This window comes from Rousettus aegyptiacus, unplaced genomic scaffold, assembly GCF_014176215.1.
Source record: "Rousettus aegyptiacus isolate mRouAeg1 unplaced genomic scaffold, mRouAeg1.p scaffold_m13_p_4, whole genome shotgun sequence".
NCBI lineage: Eukaryota > Metazoa > Chordata > Mammalia > Chiroptera > Pteropodidae > Rousettus > Rousettus aegyptiacus.
This window is the reverse complement of record NW_023416307.1, coordinates 54,560,518-54,581,915: the sequence shown is the minus strand read 5'-3', so window position 1 is coordinate 54,581,915 and position 21,398 is coordinate 54,560,518. Positions and strand designations below refer to the sequence as shown.

Below are 21,398 nucleotides of genomic sequence, written 5' to 3'. Positions count from 1 at the left end.
CATCTCCATGGAAATGACAGCAATAATAAAATTCTGTGACAAAAACAATAGTAAAATTAAAATCATACTCTTCTGTGGGGCTATTGAAGAGTGTTGGATTCAAAGAAGCATTGATTAAGTGAATTCCAGAGAGAGTAGAGCCATACACAGATGAGCAGAAAGCTGCAGCTGCTTTCATACCAGGTGAAGTGACTGACCCGGACACAAGTGGAGGGAGAAGTAGGTCTTCCATAGATGGACAGACTGCAAAGAACAGGAAAAACCAGAGAGCTTTAATGACTGTCTGGACTAGCCTGTTGAATAGGAATCTGAAATAGCTCTAAACACAAAAATACATTATTCGCTTTGGTAATTTTCCCACCCAACCTCCACCACTCCATGAATTTTTCTGAGAAAGTGTCAGTGCAAGTGGGACTAGAAAATAGAGAATTCATGCAGTGTCAAAGTGCTCACATTCTGAGGTTATAGAATTTGACCCCAAATAAATTAAAATATCTAAAGCTGCATTCCAACCCTCTCTCAACACAAATACTAAGAAGACTAGGAATAAGTCTCTTGACAAAGAGAGTATAGATGTTTGAGTGTTGGACTGAATTGCAAGGAGAGATTTTTCTTGGTCCAGTTTTAAAGGGAAACTTAAGCTAATTAAAGCTGTAGGCCAGCCCCAGCTTAGTTCAATACTTTATAGAATCTGAATAGTTAGCACTTTTCTTGAACTGCCAATTAAAAAATAAAAAGATACATATATCTATCAGAAATTTTAAAATGTGCAAAGAAGCAGAAAATTTGAGGCAGGGAGAGACAATCTAAGCAGACCCATAGATGACCCAAATTGAAATTAGCAGACAAGAATTTCTAAACACTTATTATGAGGATTTACAGTAAAAGATAGATTAGAATGGGTGAATATATTGGTAAACTTCAGGAGAGAGAGTGAAACTCTAAAAAAGGAACCAAATAAAATTTCAGAGATGAAAAATACAATATCTGAAAAGTTAACAGGATCACTTTAACAATATATTGGACAGCCATGGAAAGAATCAGTGAATTTGAATACAGGGTGATAGAAATGATCCAAACAGAAGCAGAGGTTAAAAAAAAGAAAAAGTTAAAAGCTAAATGAGTGTCAGTAACTTGCGGCTGAATATTTTCCTGATTTGGAAGAGAAACATAAACTCCAAGATTCAAGAGGTTCAGAAAACTCTAAACTAGAAAAAGACAAAGAAATCATAATTAAGTCTTTATAGTAAAACTACTAAAATCAACATGAAAGAGAAAAAATCTTAAAAGTAGTAAATAAACATATACACACAGGAGAAAACTTATTTGACTAATGAGTGATTTCTCATCAGAAATAATTGAAGACAGAAGAAAACAGAAATATATCTTTTAAGTGCTAGAGAGAAATAACTGCAAATTCAGTATTCTATATCCAACAAAAATATTTTAAAATAAAGGTATATAAATTTGTCATCAGCAGACCTGCACTATAAGAAATGATAAAGTTTTTAAAGCTAAAAGAAAATAATACCAGATGGAGATTTAGATATGCACTAAGAATAAAGAGCATTAAAAACAATAAATATGTAAAATAATATAAAAGATTATTTTATTTTTTCTTAAAATGTTGAAAAGCTAATTTACTCTTTAAAAAACTAACAATGTATTATGGGGTTTATAATATGTAGGAGAAAAATATATGACAATAGTAATAAAGGATGGGAGGGAGGTGAACAGAATCAAACTATTACAAATTTCTTTCACCACAAGAAAAATGATGCAATAATAATTAAAGGTGGATTGTGATGAATTATAGATGCATATTATAATCCCTAAAACAACTACTAAAAAATAAAACTGGTATAGTAAAGTAGCAAAGAGAAGATAAAATGGAAAACTAAAAAATATTTGATTTTCTCAAAAGACAGAAGAGAACAGTGGAAAAAAGAACAGAGGAAACAAACTGAAAACAAATAGGAAGATGATAGACATAAATCTAACTCCATCAATGATTTTATTAAATGTAAATGGAGCAAAAATCACCCCCTGAAAAATGGCAGAGATTGTGAGATAGAATGAAAACAAACAAAAAAGATGCAAATATATGTATTTATAAGAGATGCACTTTAATTATAAAACAAATCTATTGAAAGTAAAAGCAGCAAACAAGAATTTCATCAAAACACTAATCCCCAAGAAAGCTATATTATGGCTATAGTGTGGCTATATTATATTAAAGCTATATTGTGGCTATATTATGACATGAGGTAGACTTTAAGATGAGGAGATAGAGAGGCAGTTCAAAATTATAAAAGAGTAGCTTTATCAGGAAGATATAAAAATCCTATACTTGTATAGACATGTAAGAGATAATCAAAATATACAAAGCAAAAATTGTCAAAACTAAAAAAAGAAATTGGCAAATCTACAATCATAGCTAGAGATTCAGCATTTCTATTCATTAACTGATAGAACAGACAAAAATTAGTAAGGATATAAAAATCTTAAGCAACTCTTTTAACCAAATAGATACCCACACCATACAAGTGAAAATATAGATTCTCTTCAAGTAGACATAGAACATTCACAAATACAGACTGAGTTATTAACAAGTTATAATGAATTATAAAGGGCTGAAATTAAGCAGAATATGTCTTCTGACCACAAAAGAAATCAGAAATCAGTAACAGCACTGTGTCTTAAAATCTGCAAATACATATTTGGAAATGTATTTTAACTGAGTGAAAGTTTAAACAAAAATGCCAGATGGTACTAAAGTAGTGCTGAAAGGAAAATTTAGAACTTTAGATTCTTATATTAGAAAAAATAGATATTAAATCAATAACCTAAACTTCTTTGCTATGACACTAAAAATATGAAGAATATAACCCAAAGTAAACAGAAAGAAGGACATATAGATCAGAAATCAGTGAAATAGAGGGCAAACAATAGAGAAGATCAACAAAACCACAAGATATTCTTCAAAAAGATTACAAAGATTTATAAAATCCTAGCAAGTTTGATCAAGAAAGAAGAAAAAACTTAAGCAACCAATACCAGGAGTGAAAAAGGGAGACTCACTATGGATTCTACAGACGTTTAAAAAAAGTAAGATTATGAACAACTATATGCCTATAAACTGACAATATAGATGAAACCAAGAGATTTTTTTAAAGAAAAAATTACAAAAACTGACATCAAGCACATTGGAAAATATAAATAGCCTATCTTTTAAAAATTTTTGAATTCAAAATTAAATACCCATAATAAATAAAACTACAGGTTTCAGATGGAATCACTGATTAATTCTATCATATTTAAGGAATAAATAACATTAATCTTACACAAACATTTCTAGGGAATAGATAAAAGAAGCAGCTCTAAGTGGTTATCTGTGGCTAGCACAATGCAGAAAACCAAAACTTGACCAAGAAAGTGGTTTAAAGTCAAAGTACAGGCCAGTCTCAATCATAAATATAGATGTAAAAATCATAAAATATTAGCAAATGGAAGACAGATATATGTAAGAAAGATAAAACATCATAACCAAGGTAGATTTGTCCTAGGAATATAAGTTTAATATTCGAAAATAAATCAATATGAAGTACTTATTTAACAATAAGGAGAAAATATGATCATCTCAATGCAGCCATGCCCTGCATAACAATGTTTCAGTCAATGACAGACCACATATACAACAGTGTCACACTATATAGCCTAAGTGTATACTAAGCTATATACTAGGTTTGTGTAAGTGCACAGTATAATGTTCACACAATAACAAAATCGCCTAACACATTTCTCCAAACATATCCTTGTCATTAAATAGTGCATGACTGTGTACGCAAAAATAATTTGCATTATTTGACATATTTATGGTAAAAATCTTCAGAAACCCAGTAATAGAAAGATATTTCTTCAATTGAATAAAGCCCATCAGTGAAAAACCTGCAAATAACATCATACTTGTGAAATATTGAATATTTCTCTACTAAAATTAGTAACAAAAGAATGTATGTACTCTCATCAGCTTCATTTAGCATTGTACTTGATGGCATAGGAAGAGCCAAAAGCAAAATTAAATATATGCCTAAAAATTAGAAAATATTAAAGCTCTTTATTTGCCAATGATATTATGGTGTATGTACAAAATTCAAAGGAATCTACAAAACTATAAAAACAATATGTGAACTTAGCAACATTGAAGAATACCAGTCAGTATACAAAAATCAATGATATTTTTGTATAATAGCAGTAAACAATTGTGAAATATATGTATATTTAAAATACCATGTAAAGGATAGACTTTCAAATGGCAACCTGAAGAGCACTGTAGATAGTATCCAGAGAAAAAGCCTAACAAGTGAGAAAAACCAATCACTTAAAGCCTCTAGGTTTCGTTTTTATTTTTAAATCACTCAAAATCTCTAGATATTGTTCTAAGAGGATACAGACAATAAACATTTATTCAAAAAACCTACTAAAACTTGGTAAGAAGTAAGTCTATGTCACTGAGCCACAATTTTCTCTATACCTCTTCCGCTTTCAGTTTGCCAGAATTTCTCATCCTCTTCAACTCCAAGTTGAAAAGGCCAAATTCCTATTGAGTATGAACAAAAAATTAGAGGCTTTCTTCCTCTGCCAATCCCCCACTCATAAAACAGAAGCAAAAATACTAATACCCTGATTTTTCCTCCACCCCTTCTTGGTCATAGGGCACAAATTTCATGTGTGAAAAGTCAATTTGAGAAGATCAGAGATTACCACCCCTGCCAGGGCCCAGTAGCTCAGAGGTTTTGCCCAGGGGAGGCAGTAGTCTATAAGAACAGCAAACTCTGAAACTCTCCCCAAAGGAATGAGCTTCACTTGCAACATGGTTTGGGGAAGTTCCAAATCAATGACGTATTTGGTGAAAGTCAAATAAGAGACTGTGATTGAGAGCAACCAGCTGGACCATAGGGGAACTGGTTCACTAGAAAGAACCAAGAAAAGACACAATAAGAAGATCCATCTTGGGATTCGAACAAACCTCAAAAAGACAGGTTTCGAATATGACCCCAATCCAAATTTAATTGGACCAGAATGTTGAGTAATATATATCCCAGGGCATTGTGAAAAACAATAGAGCAATCACCTGGCTATGATTGAGATACCTAATGACTGGATGTGATATTAAGAGAAGCAGATAACAGGGAGATCAGGGAAAGAAACAAAGGGAACCCTACTACAACCAATTCCATCTCAGGATTATTTTATTTTATGCTGAAGGCTTCACCCTCTGAGAAGCATCATCAACGTCTTCACAATGTAGGGGAAATAAACTTCACTTAAATAGTCTGGCCAAATCACTAAACAAGTAAGCAAACAACAAAACCAGAGAGAGGGTATGGGAATCAGTAATCAGTATCCAGAATTGCTATATTACCTAAAATACCTAGTTACCAACAAATTATTGAGACATATATAAACAAACAGGAAAGTGTGACCCATTCACGGGAAAAAATAAAGCCACAGATATTGCCTTTGAGAAGACCCAGATGTTGGATTTAATAATGACCTCACAGCAGCCATTAAAAGATGTTTAAAGAAATAGATGACACCATGCTTGAATAAACGGACACTATGATTATAGTGTCTCATCAATTAGAGAACAAAGAGATGGAAGTTATGAAAAGGACCAAGTGGAACTATCTTACAGGACACATAAAAATTAACTCAAAATAGATTAAAGATTTGAACATAGACCTGAAAACATAAAGATCCTAGGGAAAAAGAAAAAAAAACATAGTCAGTAAGCTCCTTGACATGGGTGCTGATGATGATTTTTTTGGAGTTAATACCAAAAGCAAAGGGAACAAAGGTAAAAATAAGCAAGTGGGATTACATCGAACTAAAAAGCTTATGTAAGGCAAAGAAAACCATCAACAAAATGAAAAGGAAATTTACTAAATGGAGGAAAATATTTGCAAATCATATATCTGGTGAGGGGTAACATTCAAAATATATAAAGACTTATACAACTCAATAGCAAAAACCTGAAACACTTTGATTTTTAAAAAGGGCAGAGGATCTGAATAGACATTTTCTTTAAGATAGTTGAAAAGATGCTCAGTGTCACTAATTATCAGAGAAATGCAAATCAAACCCACAATGAGATATTAGAAGATTATTATCAAAAAGACAAGAAATAACAAGTGTGGTCAGAATGTAGAGAAAAGAAAATCTTGTGCACTGTTTGTGGGGATGTAAATTGGTGCAGCCACTATGGAAAACAGAATGGAGCTTCCTCAGAAAATTAAAGCTAAAACTACCAGATGATCCAGCAATTCCACTTTAGGGTATCTATCCAAAGAAAAATAAAAACATTAACTCAAAAAGATATATACATCCCCATGTTTACTGAAGCATTACTTACAATAGGTAAGATGTGGAAACAACCTAAGTGTCCATCAGTGGATGAATGGATAAAGATGATGTGGTACATATACACAATGGAATATTCATCCATAAAAAAAAGAAATATTGCCATTTGTAATGACATGGATGGACCTTGAGGATATTATGCTAATTGAAAAAGGGCAGACAGAAAGACAAATATCATGTGATATCATTTACATGTGCAATCTAGAAACAACTTCCTTTCCCTAAAATCAACCTCAAACTTATAGATACAGAGAACAGATTGGTAGTTGCCAGAGGTAGAGGAGGGTACATGGGTGAAATGGATGAAGAGGATCAAGAAAAAAAAAAATCAATGAAAATTTTGATGTTGAAAATACAATAAGTAAAAAGAAAAATTCACTAGAGAGATTCAATTGCAGGTTTGAACTGGAGAAAATAATCAGCAATCCTGAAGGTAGGTTGATAGAGACCATGCATTACAAAGAACAGAGAGGAAAAGGAAGAAAAACCCTCAGAAAATTGTGGGATATCTTATGTGTTTCAACATGTTCTCAGTAATAGAGGAAAGAGAAAGCAGCAGAAAAAATATTTAAAGAGATAATGGCTGAAAACTTACAAAATTTGATCACAAACAATGTGCACATCCAAGATGCTCAATAAATTCTAAGTAGGAAAAATATAAAGATATTCACACCAAGACATCACAGTAAACATGCAGAAAGGCTATTAGAAAACTTTGAAAGCAATTACAGGAAATTACTTGTCACGTCCAAGAGAACACCAATAGAATTAACAGTTCATCAGAAACAATGGAAGCCAGAAGGCAGTAGGATGACACAACATATTCAAAGTGCTCAAAGGAAAAAACTATCAACCCAAAATCATATATCCAGTAAAAGTATATTTCAAAAAATGTAGGCAAAATAAAGACATTCTGATAAATGAAAACTGAATTTGTTGCTAGCAGAGCTATTTACAGGAACTACTAAAGGAAATCCTTCAGGCTGAAAGAAAGTAACCTCAGATGGTAATTTGAATTCACACAAAGAAAAAAAAACACTTAAGGTAATTATATAATTACAAAATAATAGTGTAAATGTACATTTCTTCTTATATGATTTAAAAAGCAATTTATGAAACAATATTCATAAAATTGTATTGTTGGGCCTATATATAACATATAAAAATGTAATATATTTTCTTCTAATAACAGCACAAAGGAGGAAGTGGGTGGGAGCAAAGTTATATTTGAGTAAGCAGATGACTCCAGAGAGATATACCAGAGCAAATGAAGAAAGCCAGAAATGGTAAATTGGAAGTTATTATAAAACTTAATAAATATGTTTGCTCTTCTCTCTTCTCTCAACTTTTATAAAAAACAAAATTGTATAAAATGATAATTATAACAATATATTGTTGAGCTTGTAACACATATGGGTGTAATATGTATGCCATAAAAGAAAGGAAATAGAGCTATAAAAGAGTAGCATTTCTATATCTTACTGAAATGAAGTTAGTATACATCTGAAGTACACTCTGGTAAGTTAAGATTTATGTATATTAACTCTGAGAGCAACAACGAAAAAAAATATCATGAAAAATTTATTAAAGAAATTAGAGTTACACTAGAAAACATTACTTAATCCCAAACAAAGCAGTAAAGGAGTTTTAGAGGAATAAAAATGACATGAGATATACAGAAATCAAAAAGTAAAATAACAGATGTAATCCAACTATGTCATCAATATCATTAAATGTGAATAGATTAAACAATTCTCCAAAAGACAGAGATTGTCAAATAAGATTTTTTTAAAAATAGAGATCCAACACCATGCTGACTGAAGGCAACACAAAAAGATACAAATAGGTTGAAAGTAAAAGGATGGGAAAAGGTCATGCAAACAGCAACCATGAGAAAACTGGAGTAGCTATAATGATATCAGACAAAATAGATTTAAACCAAATAGTTACTAGAAGAGGGACATTTAAAATGATAAAATGGTCAATACACACACACACCCCCAAACAACAAAGTATATGAAGAAATACCTAACAGAATAAAATAATTCCACAACTCCACAACAATTATTGGAAGTTTTAATGATCAACTTTCAAAGATGATACAAGAACTAGGCGGAAGACCAAAAAGAAAACACACTCTTGAAAAATGCCATATATAAGATCTCTGTACTGAAATCTGTAAAGTAGTGCAAAAAGAAAACAATTTTTTTATTCATTTAAATGGAGGGGAATCCCATATGTATGGATTAGAAGACTCAATATTAAAATAATCTGTCAAAATTATATCTAGATTAGAATCCAGTATAAATCTAACATAACTTTTTGTAGAAGTTGGCAAATTTACTACTAAATTTTATATAGAAATGCTAAGAATCTAGAATAATGAAAACATTTTTGGAGAACAAAGTTGGAGGATTTCCCTACCTAATTTCAAGATATATTATAAACCTACATTAATTAGTGTGGTAATCAAAAAAAAAAAGATAGACCAATAGACCAATGATTATAGAAGAGGGTCCAGAAGTAGACCCACATTTTTATGGCCAATTTTTGACTAAGGCACCAATAAAAATCAATGAAGATAGAAAAACCTTCCTAACAAAATAATGACGGAACTGGGCAAGCATATAGGTAAAAAATGGACTTCATTCCTACCTCACGCCATAATCCAAAATTAAATTGAGATGAATTATAGTCCTAAAAATGAAATCTAAAAATTAAAAAGCTCTTGAAGAAAACAAAGAATAATATCTTTATGACCACATGGTTGGCAATGATCACTTAAACAAGAATCCAAAAAAAAAAAAATCACAATAAAAGAAAAAAATTGATAAATTGTCTTTCAAGTAAATTAATCTTCTGCTCACCAAAAGATATTTCATTTTCACTAAGAAAATGAGAAGTCACATACTGGGAAAAAATACAATACCTATATCTGACAAAAGACAACAAAAATACATAAAGAATTCTATTCAAGCTTCGGCATTAACTTAGTTCTGTAACCTTACATAGTTAAAACTCTTTGAACTTATTATTTCTTAGTTGATCTAGAATATCACAAAGGTCCTTTTCTAAATGATTTTTTTGAACCTATAGCAAGTTTATTGGTACAAATTATGTAAAGAAAGAGATTGTTGGAACAAAATGGTTTTGGTAATTGACGATAAAATCTTAAGTACTTCTGGGTATGGGAATTTATATTAAAGTAGAAACTCTGAATATTTATTTGCAAAGAAAAAGTATTCGAGACTCCCCAACAAGGATAGGAAAACCATAATTAAGGATATTTTATGAATGCCATTGGAAGGCATTCATTTGTAATCAACTGTACTTATCTTCGTATTTGTCAGGAAAGTGGTGGAATAGAAAACAATAAATATTAGAAATAAAAGTGTAGTGATTATAAGAAGGAATTTGATACCATTAAACTACTTAATATGTACCACAATATTGCATTTTTATAAATACAATATTAAAATCTGTAGCATCTCCTTAAAGGTTTTTTTTTAAAAAGCCAATAATCATTTCTCTTGAAAATGTAAGCTTTGATTAGGTCTTTTCAAAAACCTCTTCTAATTTGTTTTATTCATGACCTATTTTCATTTATTAAAGTAGATATTTCATATGAAAAAATAAAGATTTTCATAGTTCCATCATCATATTCAATTACACTTTGGATATCAATTAGTTATTGCTCATTTTTTTTCTATGTTTATTACAAGAAACTGGAAAGATGGGTGAAAAAGGTGAAGGGAAATGTACTCGATTAGTGAGATAGCTTTGCAGATTGTTACTAAACTTAGTGTGGTGATCACATCTTAAGACAAATGTCAAATCACTATGTTTTACACCTGAAACATATTTTATGCCAATCATATTTTAATAAAAAAGATTTAAAAGCAAATATTCAGAATAATTGTCATAACATGAGCATAGAAAAGTAGTTTTTTCACGGGGGGAAAACATTTTTAAATTTATAGGAATTAAGAAATAAGAATTGTCTACAAAGTTAGCAAAATTTATCTTATTTTTTGTCATTTTATTTTCAGGTTTAACTGAACTGAATGACAGTCCAGTTCCCCTGGAACTTGAGCGCTGCAAGTCTCCCACTTCAGGTAAACATGAGGGTATTTTACAGGCTTTTGGTCACTCACTGCAGTAATCTACTACTTTACTTTCTTAATTCTTATAATGTAAAATTTCTAATTTTAGTAAAGGTGTAATTGAGTTTCTGAAATTTAACCATAAGCAAATTTGATTCCAAAATTAAATAGAAATAAATGTCTTTAAAGATATTTTGGCCTCCCAAAAAATTAAAATCAGAAGCATGAGTGCAAAACTTTTAAAGACATTTCAAACGAGATTATTTTAAAGATATATTAATAATTCCAAGTAAAAAAATGGTAATATTATACAGAACCTCTATCTTTTTATAGGTAAAACCTAATTAACGGGAAATATATATCATAGATGCTGAATCATTTGATACCATCGCTCTGGACTGTAGCTTGGAAACATGTATACTTGTCCCTCAATTTACTCAGATTGTCCTTTCCATGCGTTTTTTTTACGTGAATGAAAACCACATAGAGTACACCAGTATGAAACAAAAAATACTAAATAGGCTGATATAAATCATAAAAATATTTATTTCCCATATTTTCACAAAAAATGCTAATGAAAATTCAGAAAAAAAACCCACAAATTTTATTTGCTGTCAGTGTCTGTACTTTAATCTAAAGCAAACAACCTTCTCTTTTTAATTGGTACTAAGTCACTATCTTCATTGCTCAAAATATTTGGAAGTACTACTTTGGTTTCCTTATTTATGTTTGGATGATCTTTTTCCAACCCTGTCTTTTGCTAAGTTTTCATAAATTCTTCGATACTCGCTGAACCATTTTTAAAAACCTTTTCAAAATGTTAAAGCCCATTGGATGTTTGGATCAATGTCTAGAATTACAACTTCCAGTTTTGTGGCCGATTAAAGAAGTTTGTAAATATTTTCTGCAGTGAATGAAACTGGTCCTAGGTCACAGCCATATTCATTGGAAGGATGATCTTCAGATATTCAGTGAATTAATTTATCAGTTCACTTGTGATCAACCAGTAATTTGTTAATGTCATCTACATTTAAGTTGTCAGAATCTTCTTGAAATTTATTTAATAAATTAATGATGCTAGTTAATCCCTCTTCAGTTGTTGGAACCATATTCCCTGGTACAACTACTTCAGGTCATATTGCTTTCCAGCAAGCATTTAAAGTTGACGGCTTTATACCGCTCGATGCTTAAGCAATAGTCTTGATACAGCTTAAAATTGTGTATTTATTCCAGAGTTCTATAAGTGATTCATTATCTTCAAGTTCATTAAAAATATCATTAAAACTCCATTTAATATAATCTTAAAGGTGCAAATAATGCCTTGATCTAAGGGTTTGGATTAAGGAAGTTGTATGTATGTGGTGGCAAATACACAACTTTTATATTTGGATGCTCTAAATTGTGTAGATGACCAGGTGCGTTATTTAGAAATAAAAGTATTTTAAAAGACATTTTTCCTTCATCTAATTTTCAGCTTCTATAGCAAAACATTTATAAAACCAGTCCTGAAAAACATCAGTAGACACATATCCTTTTTTATTTGCCATCCAATGAAGATCATTAATCATTGTCTGTTAGTATTAGTTCTTTGTACATTGCTGAGTTAAGCTATTTTATTTTTAGAAAGAGTAATTGTCAATAATGGAAATGAAAAAGAAAGAATCATATAAAATGAGACTACGCAAATGCAAATCATGTATAAAAGTCCATGTAAACGCGGTGTGGGGGAGATGTTTACCACATATAAAAAAATCTTGTGTAAAAAATTTTGTATAAATCAAGGGATGGGTGTATATTTATTGGCAAAAAAAATTTAAATAATATGTTGGAAGTAAAACAGCAAGGTAAAAAACATGAATCCATTAATATATGTTAAAAATTTGAATATAAAGATTCCTAGAAATAATTTTTTTAAATATGAAAAGAATTATTAACAGTAGAAATTGTTGGGTGGTGGGATTATGAATGGTTTGCTTATTTTTCTAATTTCTATTTATCTGATTTTTTTTGTACTATATAGTAATGTGTAAATTTCTAAGCACCAAAAATATTAGTTACATCTTTGACACTGTAGATGTTTTTAGAGTATAAAAAAATTATAATTTCTTTTTATTTAAACTCTTAATTTTAACTTGAAATAAACTCATCAACATTTAAATCTCTATAAAGCAATGTTTTGACTTTTAGGCACATTTAGAATTGTGCCACTTCTTCAATTTACTCCATCCCTTAAGAGTTGTTTATCCTTATTCTTCAGAAATGTAGGCTAAGTAGAATCTTGGTTCTTGTGTAAATTTTTCTTTTTAATCTTTATTTTACTGTTTTTATTTTAAACTTGATCTCATACATTTACCCTTTCTTTTGCATTCCTATTGTCACCATCCTAATTTAAGTATTACCTCATCCTAGAGTATCACAAAATTTTTTTAACAGGTGTCTCTGGTTTCCATCTCTCCTCCTTACAATTCATTTTGCATGTCATGTTGTAAAATTAATCTCCTTAAAAATATTACTTTGATCCTATGATAGAAACTCCAATATAAAATATCATTCAATATCCTATGCCAAATTTAAATAACATACTTTAAATTCTTGTCCATAATCTGAATTTGAATAGTAATACATTTATATGGTTCAAACATCAAAAAGAAATGGAATTTTAAAATTTCCCTTCTCTTCTTCCCCATTTAAAAAAAGCAAACTTTGACAACCAATACTTGCCTGGTATTGCTGGAAAGAAAGAATATTGTTGCATACCCTAAAACAAGCAATTTGGGAATATCTATAAAGATTAGACAAGCATATACTCTTTTACCCAGCAACTCCAACATTAGGAGTTTATCAGTAGCTATACCTCCACACATTTAAAGTGAAGAATGTACCATCTTCTTAAAAATTAAACAATTTTGTTAGTTGCTTGTTTATCCTGTCAATTTGTTTGTAAAAAAAAAAAAAACAACAAAGAATTTTTTTGCTTCCTGTTTTATGCAAAAATAGTATATATAGTTCACTGTACTTTGCTTATTTCTCTTTACGGTGTAACTTGTCTTTCCATTTCATTAATTTTCTTATTCTTATTTACAGTTATGTATATTGAATTACATGATGTACTAAAATCTATTTAATCGTTTTCATCTATTAAAGGACAGTTTGGTATCAATCTTCTGCAATGTCGAACAATCTGCAGTGACTAACCTTGGTACATTCCTCATTTTAAATATGTGGGGGTATATCTATTAATAAACTCCTAAAATTGGAGTTGCAGGGAGGAAGAGTATATGTTTGTCTAATCTTTATAGATATTCTCAAATTGCTCTTTTTAGGGTATGCAACAATTTTCTTTCCTTCCAGCAATATTAGGTAAGTATTGGTTACCAATTTTTTTTATTTTTGCTAGCCTATTAGGTAAAAAAGAATTGTCAATGTAGTTTTAATTTACCTCTCACATGTATGTAATGTTAAATACCTTTTCATCATATGTTTAAGAGCTCTTTAAATATTTTTTCTGTAAATTATCTCTTCATATACTTTGCCCATTTTTTATGGGATTGTTTGTTCATGTCCTTACTTATATTTTGATCGCTTGACTTGTCCTGTATGGAGAAAAGGTGAATTAAAATATCCTACTAAAATGTTTCCATTTTTCCTTGTATCTGCTGTATTCTTTAAGAATATTCATGCATAGATATTCAAAAACATGTCCACAAAAAGTGCATTCTTTACCATTAATCATCATTGTTTATTTCATATTATGTGTTCTTCACCTGAACTCTACCTTGTTTATTATTAATACCACAACTCCTGTATTTTTTATTGTATACTTTAGTCTTACTTTTTTTGTATACTTTAGTCTTACCTCTCCTGGGATAAATTTTGTAATTGAGGCATAGTATGTAAACCTCAAAGTGCATAAATCTTAAGAGTTCAGCTAAACTAGTTTCCAGTAATGAATACACCGTGAAAACAACATCCAAATCAAGATATAGACTGTCACTAGAACTTTAGAAACCTCCCTCATACCCCCCTCAACCACAAACCTCCACAAAGGTCCCTACTATTCTGTCTTTTATCACCATGGATTAGTTTTGTCAGTTTTGGACACATATAAATATTTTGCTCAAAATTATGTATATAATATTCATCTATGGTGCTGAGTGATTTTTATTGCTGTGTAATCTCAACTTATTTATGTAGTTTATTTTTGTTGAACATTTAGGTGGTTTTCAATTTGGGGCTATTATAAGTAAAGCCATTATGATTAATCATAAATAATTTGTAATGCAAATATAAACTAATTTATCTTATACAGGTATATGGGAATTTTGGGGTCATATGGTACTTATGCATATACATATATGCATGTGTTCAGCTTCAGTAAATACTTTCAAGTTTTCTAAAATAGTTGCACCAATTTTACATCCACTAGCAGTGTATGAATGTTGTTTGTTCCATATTGTCAGTGTTTAATTTTTTTCAGTTTTAGTTATTCTAGGGTGTATGTAGTGCTCAATGTGGAATTAAATAGCATACCCCTGATGTCTAATGATTTTGATGAACTTCATGTTCATTGACTACTTTTAACATTCTTTTATAAGGTATCAAATCTTTTACTGCTTAGAATTGTGTTGTCAACTTTCTCTTTTTAATATATAGGAATTCTGTGTATATACGTAGACAGATACATAAATGGAAGTTTTTTGTTATATGTATGTTGTGCAAAATATATTTTCCATTCTGTGATTTGCTTTTTACTCTTTTAAAGGTGGTCTTTAGAAGATTTTTAATGCTAATATATCAATATTTTCTTTTGTTAGTGCTTTTTGTTTTGTTTAAAAAAAATCTTTTTCCATTCCAAGATCATGAAGCTATTTTTCTATATTATCTTCTAGAAGTTTTATCGTTTTACATTTTACATTTAAATTCAAGTTCCATTTGGAATATATGTAATGTGAAGAAGGTGTCAAGTTTCCTAACATTTAGGTATCCAGTTGATGAACCGCATTTATGGGAAAACTATCATTTCCTCCACTGCACTAAATTGGTACTTTTGCCACAAATTAGTGTACTGTGTATGTTTGTGTTTCTAGATGTTATATTCTATTTCCTTGGCATGTTTATCTATTGTTTATCCATTTCCGTAGTTTTAATTGCTGTAGCTTTATAGTATGGCTGATAGTGTAGGTTCTCTGATTTTGTTTCTGTGGTGCTTTTTTGAAAATGTTATAGCTATTCTAGGTCTCTTGTATTTCCATATAACTTTAGAAACAATTTAACAGTTTGCACACAAATGAATATGCTAGGATGGTGAATGCAATTTCATTGGATCTATAGATTAATTGGGCAGAATTAGCATATTCACTAATATTGAATTTTTCATTTGGTATCTCTCTTTTTCTGTGTCTTCTTTACTTTCAGTAATATTTTCAGTTTTCTTTGTAGAGGTCTTGCGTATCTTTCAATAGATTTCTTTGTATTTAATTTTTTTATATTGTGAAATTTTAAATTTATTTTTCTTATTGTTTGTGGTTAGAATATAAAAATACATTTTTAATATATTGAGCTTATATCCAGAAAACTTCATAAATTTATTTAATTCCAATAATTTGTAAATTCTTTTGGATTATCTGTTTCCAATTATGGCCCCTGTTAAAATGACAGTTCCATTTCTTCTTTTTAAAAGAGAAATTAGCTAGGACCTCTAATACAATATTGAATAGATGTGGTATTAGCAGGCATCCTGTTCCCAATCTTCAGGATAAGTTTTTCAATATTTCATAATTATGATGATTGCTGTTTGTTTTTAGTAGACATTCTTTTCATCCTCTGCCTATGATTTTTCTTTTTATTAATGTTGAACAGTTCTGGAAACACCACTTTTTTTTTTTTGGCAAAGCAGATTCAGAGGATTTTGCATACAGTCAAGTACATTGCTTCAAAGAAGGAAGGTTTTGACTATTTTTGTATTATGTTACTTGAGACAAAAGTGATTGTGATAAAATTCAGTGGCTTACTTGAGACTGGTTTATTGGGTAGGTCTTTACTAGCTCTTTACTAGCTCTTTAAATTATAAATAATCATAATTGAGGAATGGGAGGTTCTTTTAACAGCTTTTTAATTCATATTTATATTTGCTAAAATATATGAAATTGATTTTTCTGGGGAAAGTGTCAACAAAGTTTATCTTAAGAATATTAATCAGTTTTTGCTTATTCATTCATTTTCCATGAAAAAGAAAAACATAGTTGTGTGTTAAGGGGGTCATTTAAAGCCCGTAGAGGAGTATGTGTCCAATATTATTTCCAGAATACCATAGCAACACATATACCTAGAACGATATTCTGCTATCTCTTGTTATTGTTATAGTAATTACTGTATTCAATCTAGATTATCAAGAAAGGTATAGTTAGGGTAAGTACAGACTTTTTAGCCCAGTCTCATAAAACTGAAATGTAACTATGAAAAAAGCACGTTTAAGACCATACATAACAAGTCTATAGCCCTATCCCGTCTGATCTCGGAAGCTAAGCAGGGTCAGGCCTGGTTAGTACTTGGATTGGAGACCACCTAGGAAGATCGAGTGCTGTAAGTGTAAAAAATAAAAAAATAAGGGATTGTAAGCTGACAAGGTCCTTGCAATCTGTGAGATCAATCAAGGGTCGCCTTGCCTTAAAAAAAAAAAAAAAAAAAAAAGACTAACAATAGTTTATAAAACTCATGAAGCTTATTAACTCTGGAGGTAGAAAAAATGAAAATATAAACAATTAAAATATTTAGATAACTCATGAATGACAGGATCAATATACATAATTAAGGAAAACTAGAATATTTGTAATACATTCTAACTTCTGTAAAAGGAACACAGCCATGTCTCTTAACAAGTCTCCTTGATTTTTACACTCAGAAACAGTTAATTAGGTTTGACTAATAATGGCAATTATGTTTGTAGCTTCCCTTTTCATGCATATATAGTATTTAAGATCCAATACTATTCTTGCCTTCTTTTTCTTAGTGCAGTGGTTCTCAAACTTAAGCCTGTATCAGAGTTATGTGAAGAGTTTGTGAAAACAGATTGTTGAGTGCCAGAAAAATTTTATTAAGTCTAGAGTGGGGCCTGAGATTTTGCATTTCTAGCAAGTTCCCAGGAGATGCTAATGCTTTCACAGAACTGTGGTTCTGTGAAACTTTTAAAAATATTTTTTTCAGTAGTTACTTCACCTCTTAGTATCTATTTTGGGATCTCAGACACTCACCCCTTTAAAGTCTGCTAAAAATAGATTAAAACATTGATACAGATATCTCTGATTAAGAGAGGTTGGAATCACAGAAGCTGGAGACCAGTAATTATTTTATAACTCTGATTTTCTTTATGGATCTCAGACCCCCTTTTAGCCCAATAGACTAAAAGTAAAATAGAGTGAAATTTTGGACTATTAAATATTTCCTTGAGGATGATGAGAGAGAATAGAGTAGGAATGGGAAGCTGAAAGAATACCGATGAGCCAACCAGAATGCTGATCTTCTCAGCTTCCAGGACAATATAATCATTTCATATTATTTATTCATTTACCAAACTATTCAATACATTATTTTCAGTATCTACAGTTAGATATTATGCTATCCACTGAGAAACTACTGAACAAAATAAATGTACTCCATGCCAAATGGAACTATCTATAGAAACCAACATTAAATTAGTAATTTTATAAATTGTTTCTTTTCTTAAAGCATTGTAATCCTTTTTTGCTTACCAGGTAAGTTTATACGATTTGTGTACTACATAAATATGCCTCCAAAGTGGGTGAGCAGGAGCTAACATTCAGCCCTAGCTCTATTAGTTTCTGGCACAGAACTACATTCCCTTAAAGGAAACAACACATTTTTCTTGGGACAAAGAGCTAAAAACTAACTAAGTCTTCAGTTGTACCATTATGTCTACACACAAGATGTGCATTTTTCTAATTTGTCCCCCTTTAAGGTATGCCTTTAAAAATCATTTGCTCAGATGAATATCTTTTACTAGGCTAGTATTAGATCCTAATACTACTGCTACTTATACAGCTATCCATCCTCATGATTCTCACTTTCCAAAATATACAATAGATTTATTATGCTAGTAAGTTTAAGTGAAGGCTAGGTGATAGAAATATTTTTCTTTATTAAAATATATTTATTTAGATATCTTTACTAAAGATGTCTTTATCAAAATATAGAGGCGAATATTACAAAGTACTAACAAAGAAGTAACCAGTTCTGTTCTCAAATTTGGATTACACCTTGGTCTTATAGCCTAATCTGAATCCTCCTTCTTTGTGATTCTATGTGCTTAGAATTCCACTACAACCTCCAAAGAAAAAAGCCTCTTTCCTCTAAACAGTCTTCTGTTGGGGCAGCACCAAAACACACAGATAAAGGCATAGAATAGAGATCTTTCCAAGTAGTTATGAAATTCACCTCTAAGGTAACAATTCTAGTTCATTTGGCTAAGAAATTATATGCCAATAGTTTTTTGTTTTTTTTATTCCTTTCCTTTAGGACTTGCTACCAGAATTCCTGAGGCAACACCAGGCTTCTGTAGAAATGAAATTCCAGCTGTGAGACAGAGGAATCAAGTACATCACTTGCCAGGTGAAAGTGAAAATTTCTTATATGAACAACAAGTTATTCATAGCTCCACAATTTTTCAGACTTCAGTTTGTCTCAAAACTTCATTTCTATCTGTTGTGTTGAAAACACAGGTACCTCACGGTGAATGAATAAAAATTTCCTGAAGCAATGGCTAAAATCATAGATGCTGACTTCATGAGATACAGAGCAGGGATACCTAAGGCTTTTGTGAAAGATTTTGAAATGTTCCATAGAATTTTCATAGTGTTATTTTTCTACTCTAAACCTGAATAATTTTATCAGGCCTGTAAGAAAAACTAGAGAGACCAACAGAGAATTCAGGGACAATTGAAGAGCCAAAAAAAAAAAATGTAGTTTTGTAAAAATTCCCCATAATTCTTCAAAATACAATTAAATATTTTCTATGATCGGAAACAACTATAATGATCATGGAAACTCCACCAAAGAAATGCCTCAAAGGGGCAATGTTCTCTCTCTAAAATAGTGTGCAGAAAGGAAGGTCCTATATATAAATTTTATGCACTCATTGAATATTTGATGCTGCTTATAGGGACCAAATCAGAAGCCAACATTGATTATGCAGCTTCTTTAATATAGGAAACCATTACAAAATGGTTATAAACAGATTGGCAGCTTTAAGAAACCTGAATTGACAAGATTCTAGTCCTCAAATAAAGTAACTAAGAAACCTAAAGATAATCGTAATCAATGATTTTCCAGACAGTAGTTTTTTTCTTATGTAATACTACACCCCTACAATATGCCTTTTTCTGAGGAGAAAACTGAAGCCCAGAGTATTTAAGTAGAGCTGGAATTCCAACTTAGTTACATTTGATTGTAAAGCCTGTGCTTTTTCCTGGTTTTCATTAATAAAATGAGAAAAATAAATATGAGAATTACAAAAATAATCACAATTGAAATTATATGACATCAAAGCAGTGATAAAGTGAGAAGCTGCTGAGTCATGAAGAGACAATGTTTTAACAAAGAAATTCAAAATAACTTAAATATACTTTGCATAAAACATCAGAAACACAGTTTACCACTTAAGTTCCATGAAAAATTGGTTTTGGAAATAATTTTTAGTTTTTATAGTTCATAAAATCAATAGATTACATTTTTAGCCTCTTGTGCTAAAAATTGTAATCAACATTGGTATAGTACTTTAAAGCAAACAAGCTATTTTTTCATTTGTATTATTTGATCCAGAGCAAACTGTAAAATTGGTATTGTTCTCATTTTATATGGATGGAGAAATTATGGCTAAGAAAAAAATTCTATAATATCCAAGGTTACTCTACTAGTAAAATAGTTTAGTCTGAATCAACTCAGTTCTTCAGACTTCAAGGTCCTCTGACCCTAAATTATTTGACCTGTTTTCACTTAAAAAAAAGTCTGTGGAAGAGCCTAGTTCTCTCTGGGAGTTTATAATTCAAGATAAACAAGAACGGAAGTAAGGATTCACAATTATTTAACTCTTGTTCATATGACACTAAGAAAAACTCACTGATTCATTAACATCTAGGTAGAAATATAATACATTTTGTGATAGCAAGAATAGTAGAGTCATAATATTAAACATTTTTATGTTGAGGAAAATTCTGATAAAGATAGCTCTTTGCCTGATTATATCTTAGCCACTTCTGAAGGACATAAAAGGGAATATAACAACACAATTAGAGTCATGTAGCCTTTTCAGGGCTCCACCTGTCATGGTGACCCCAAAATTGTGTGTGTGTGTGTGCGCGCACGCAACTTTGCCTATATACATACTAGGTGTTTTTGTCCTATCTTAGTTTCTGGCTTGGAGAAGATAGAGGCAAATGAAATTCATTACTATATTTCAACCAGTTAATTAATCTATAGAGAGATAATTTAATTTTAATTTAATGTTAGATTTATTTTACAGAAGATATCTAGGCTACACAGGTGGCATCTTCTATATTAGGAAGATTATGTTGCTTAATGGAAAGGACATAGCTTCGGAGTCAGATATTTGACCTTACCCTGCCACTTTCTACCATTATAACTTTAGCCACGTTTCTCACCTTTAACTGTGTGCTAGTGTCCAGACAGTCAATAATATATAGTAATAGTTATTATAAAAGCAGTGGTGCACATCCATGGCCTAAAGAGATTGAACTTGGTCTCCTTAATCATTTTAAATTTCTAAATATTAGTGATAGCTTATTCATAATACAATAGAAGCCCTTCATTGGGAACCAGAAAGTCAATCCAGTTGATTCT

At 30.7% G+C, this 21,398-nt stretch overlaps 1 protein-coding gene across 7 annotated transcripts in view; it reads left to right on the top strand.

The window, feature by feature from the left end:
* Positions 1–21,398, top strand: part of STXBP5L (syntaxin binding protein 5 like) — a 243,509-nt gene that overhangs the window by 166,912 nt on the left and 55,199 nt on the right. For all 7 annotated transcript variants that reach the window (XM_036218792.1, XM_036218791.1, XM_036218789.1 and 4 more), the window contains 2 exons: positions 10,473–10,538; positions 19,059–19,151. In XM_036218792.1, coding sequence (XP_036074685.1) covers positions 10,473–10,538; positions 19,059–19,151 — 159 coding nt within the window. The remainder of the gene's footprint in view (positions 1–10,472; positions 10,539–19,058; positions 19,152–21,398) is intronic.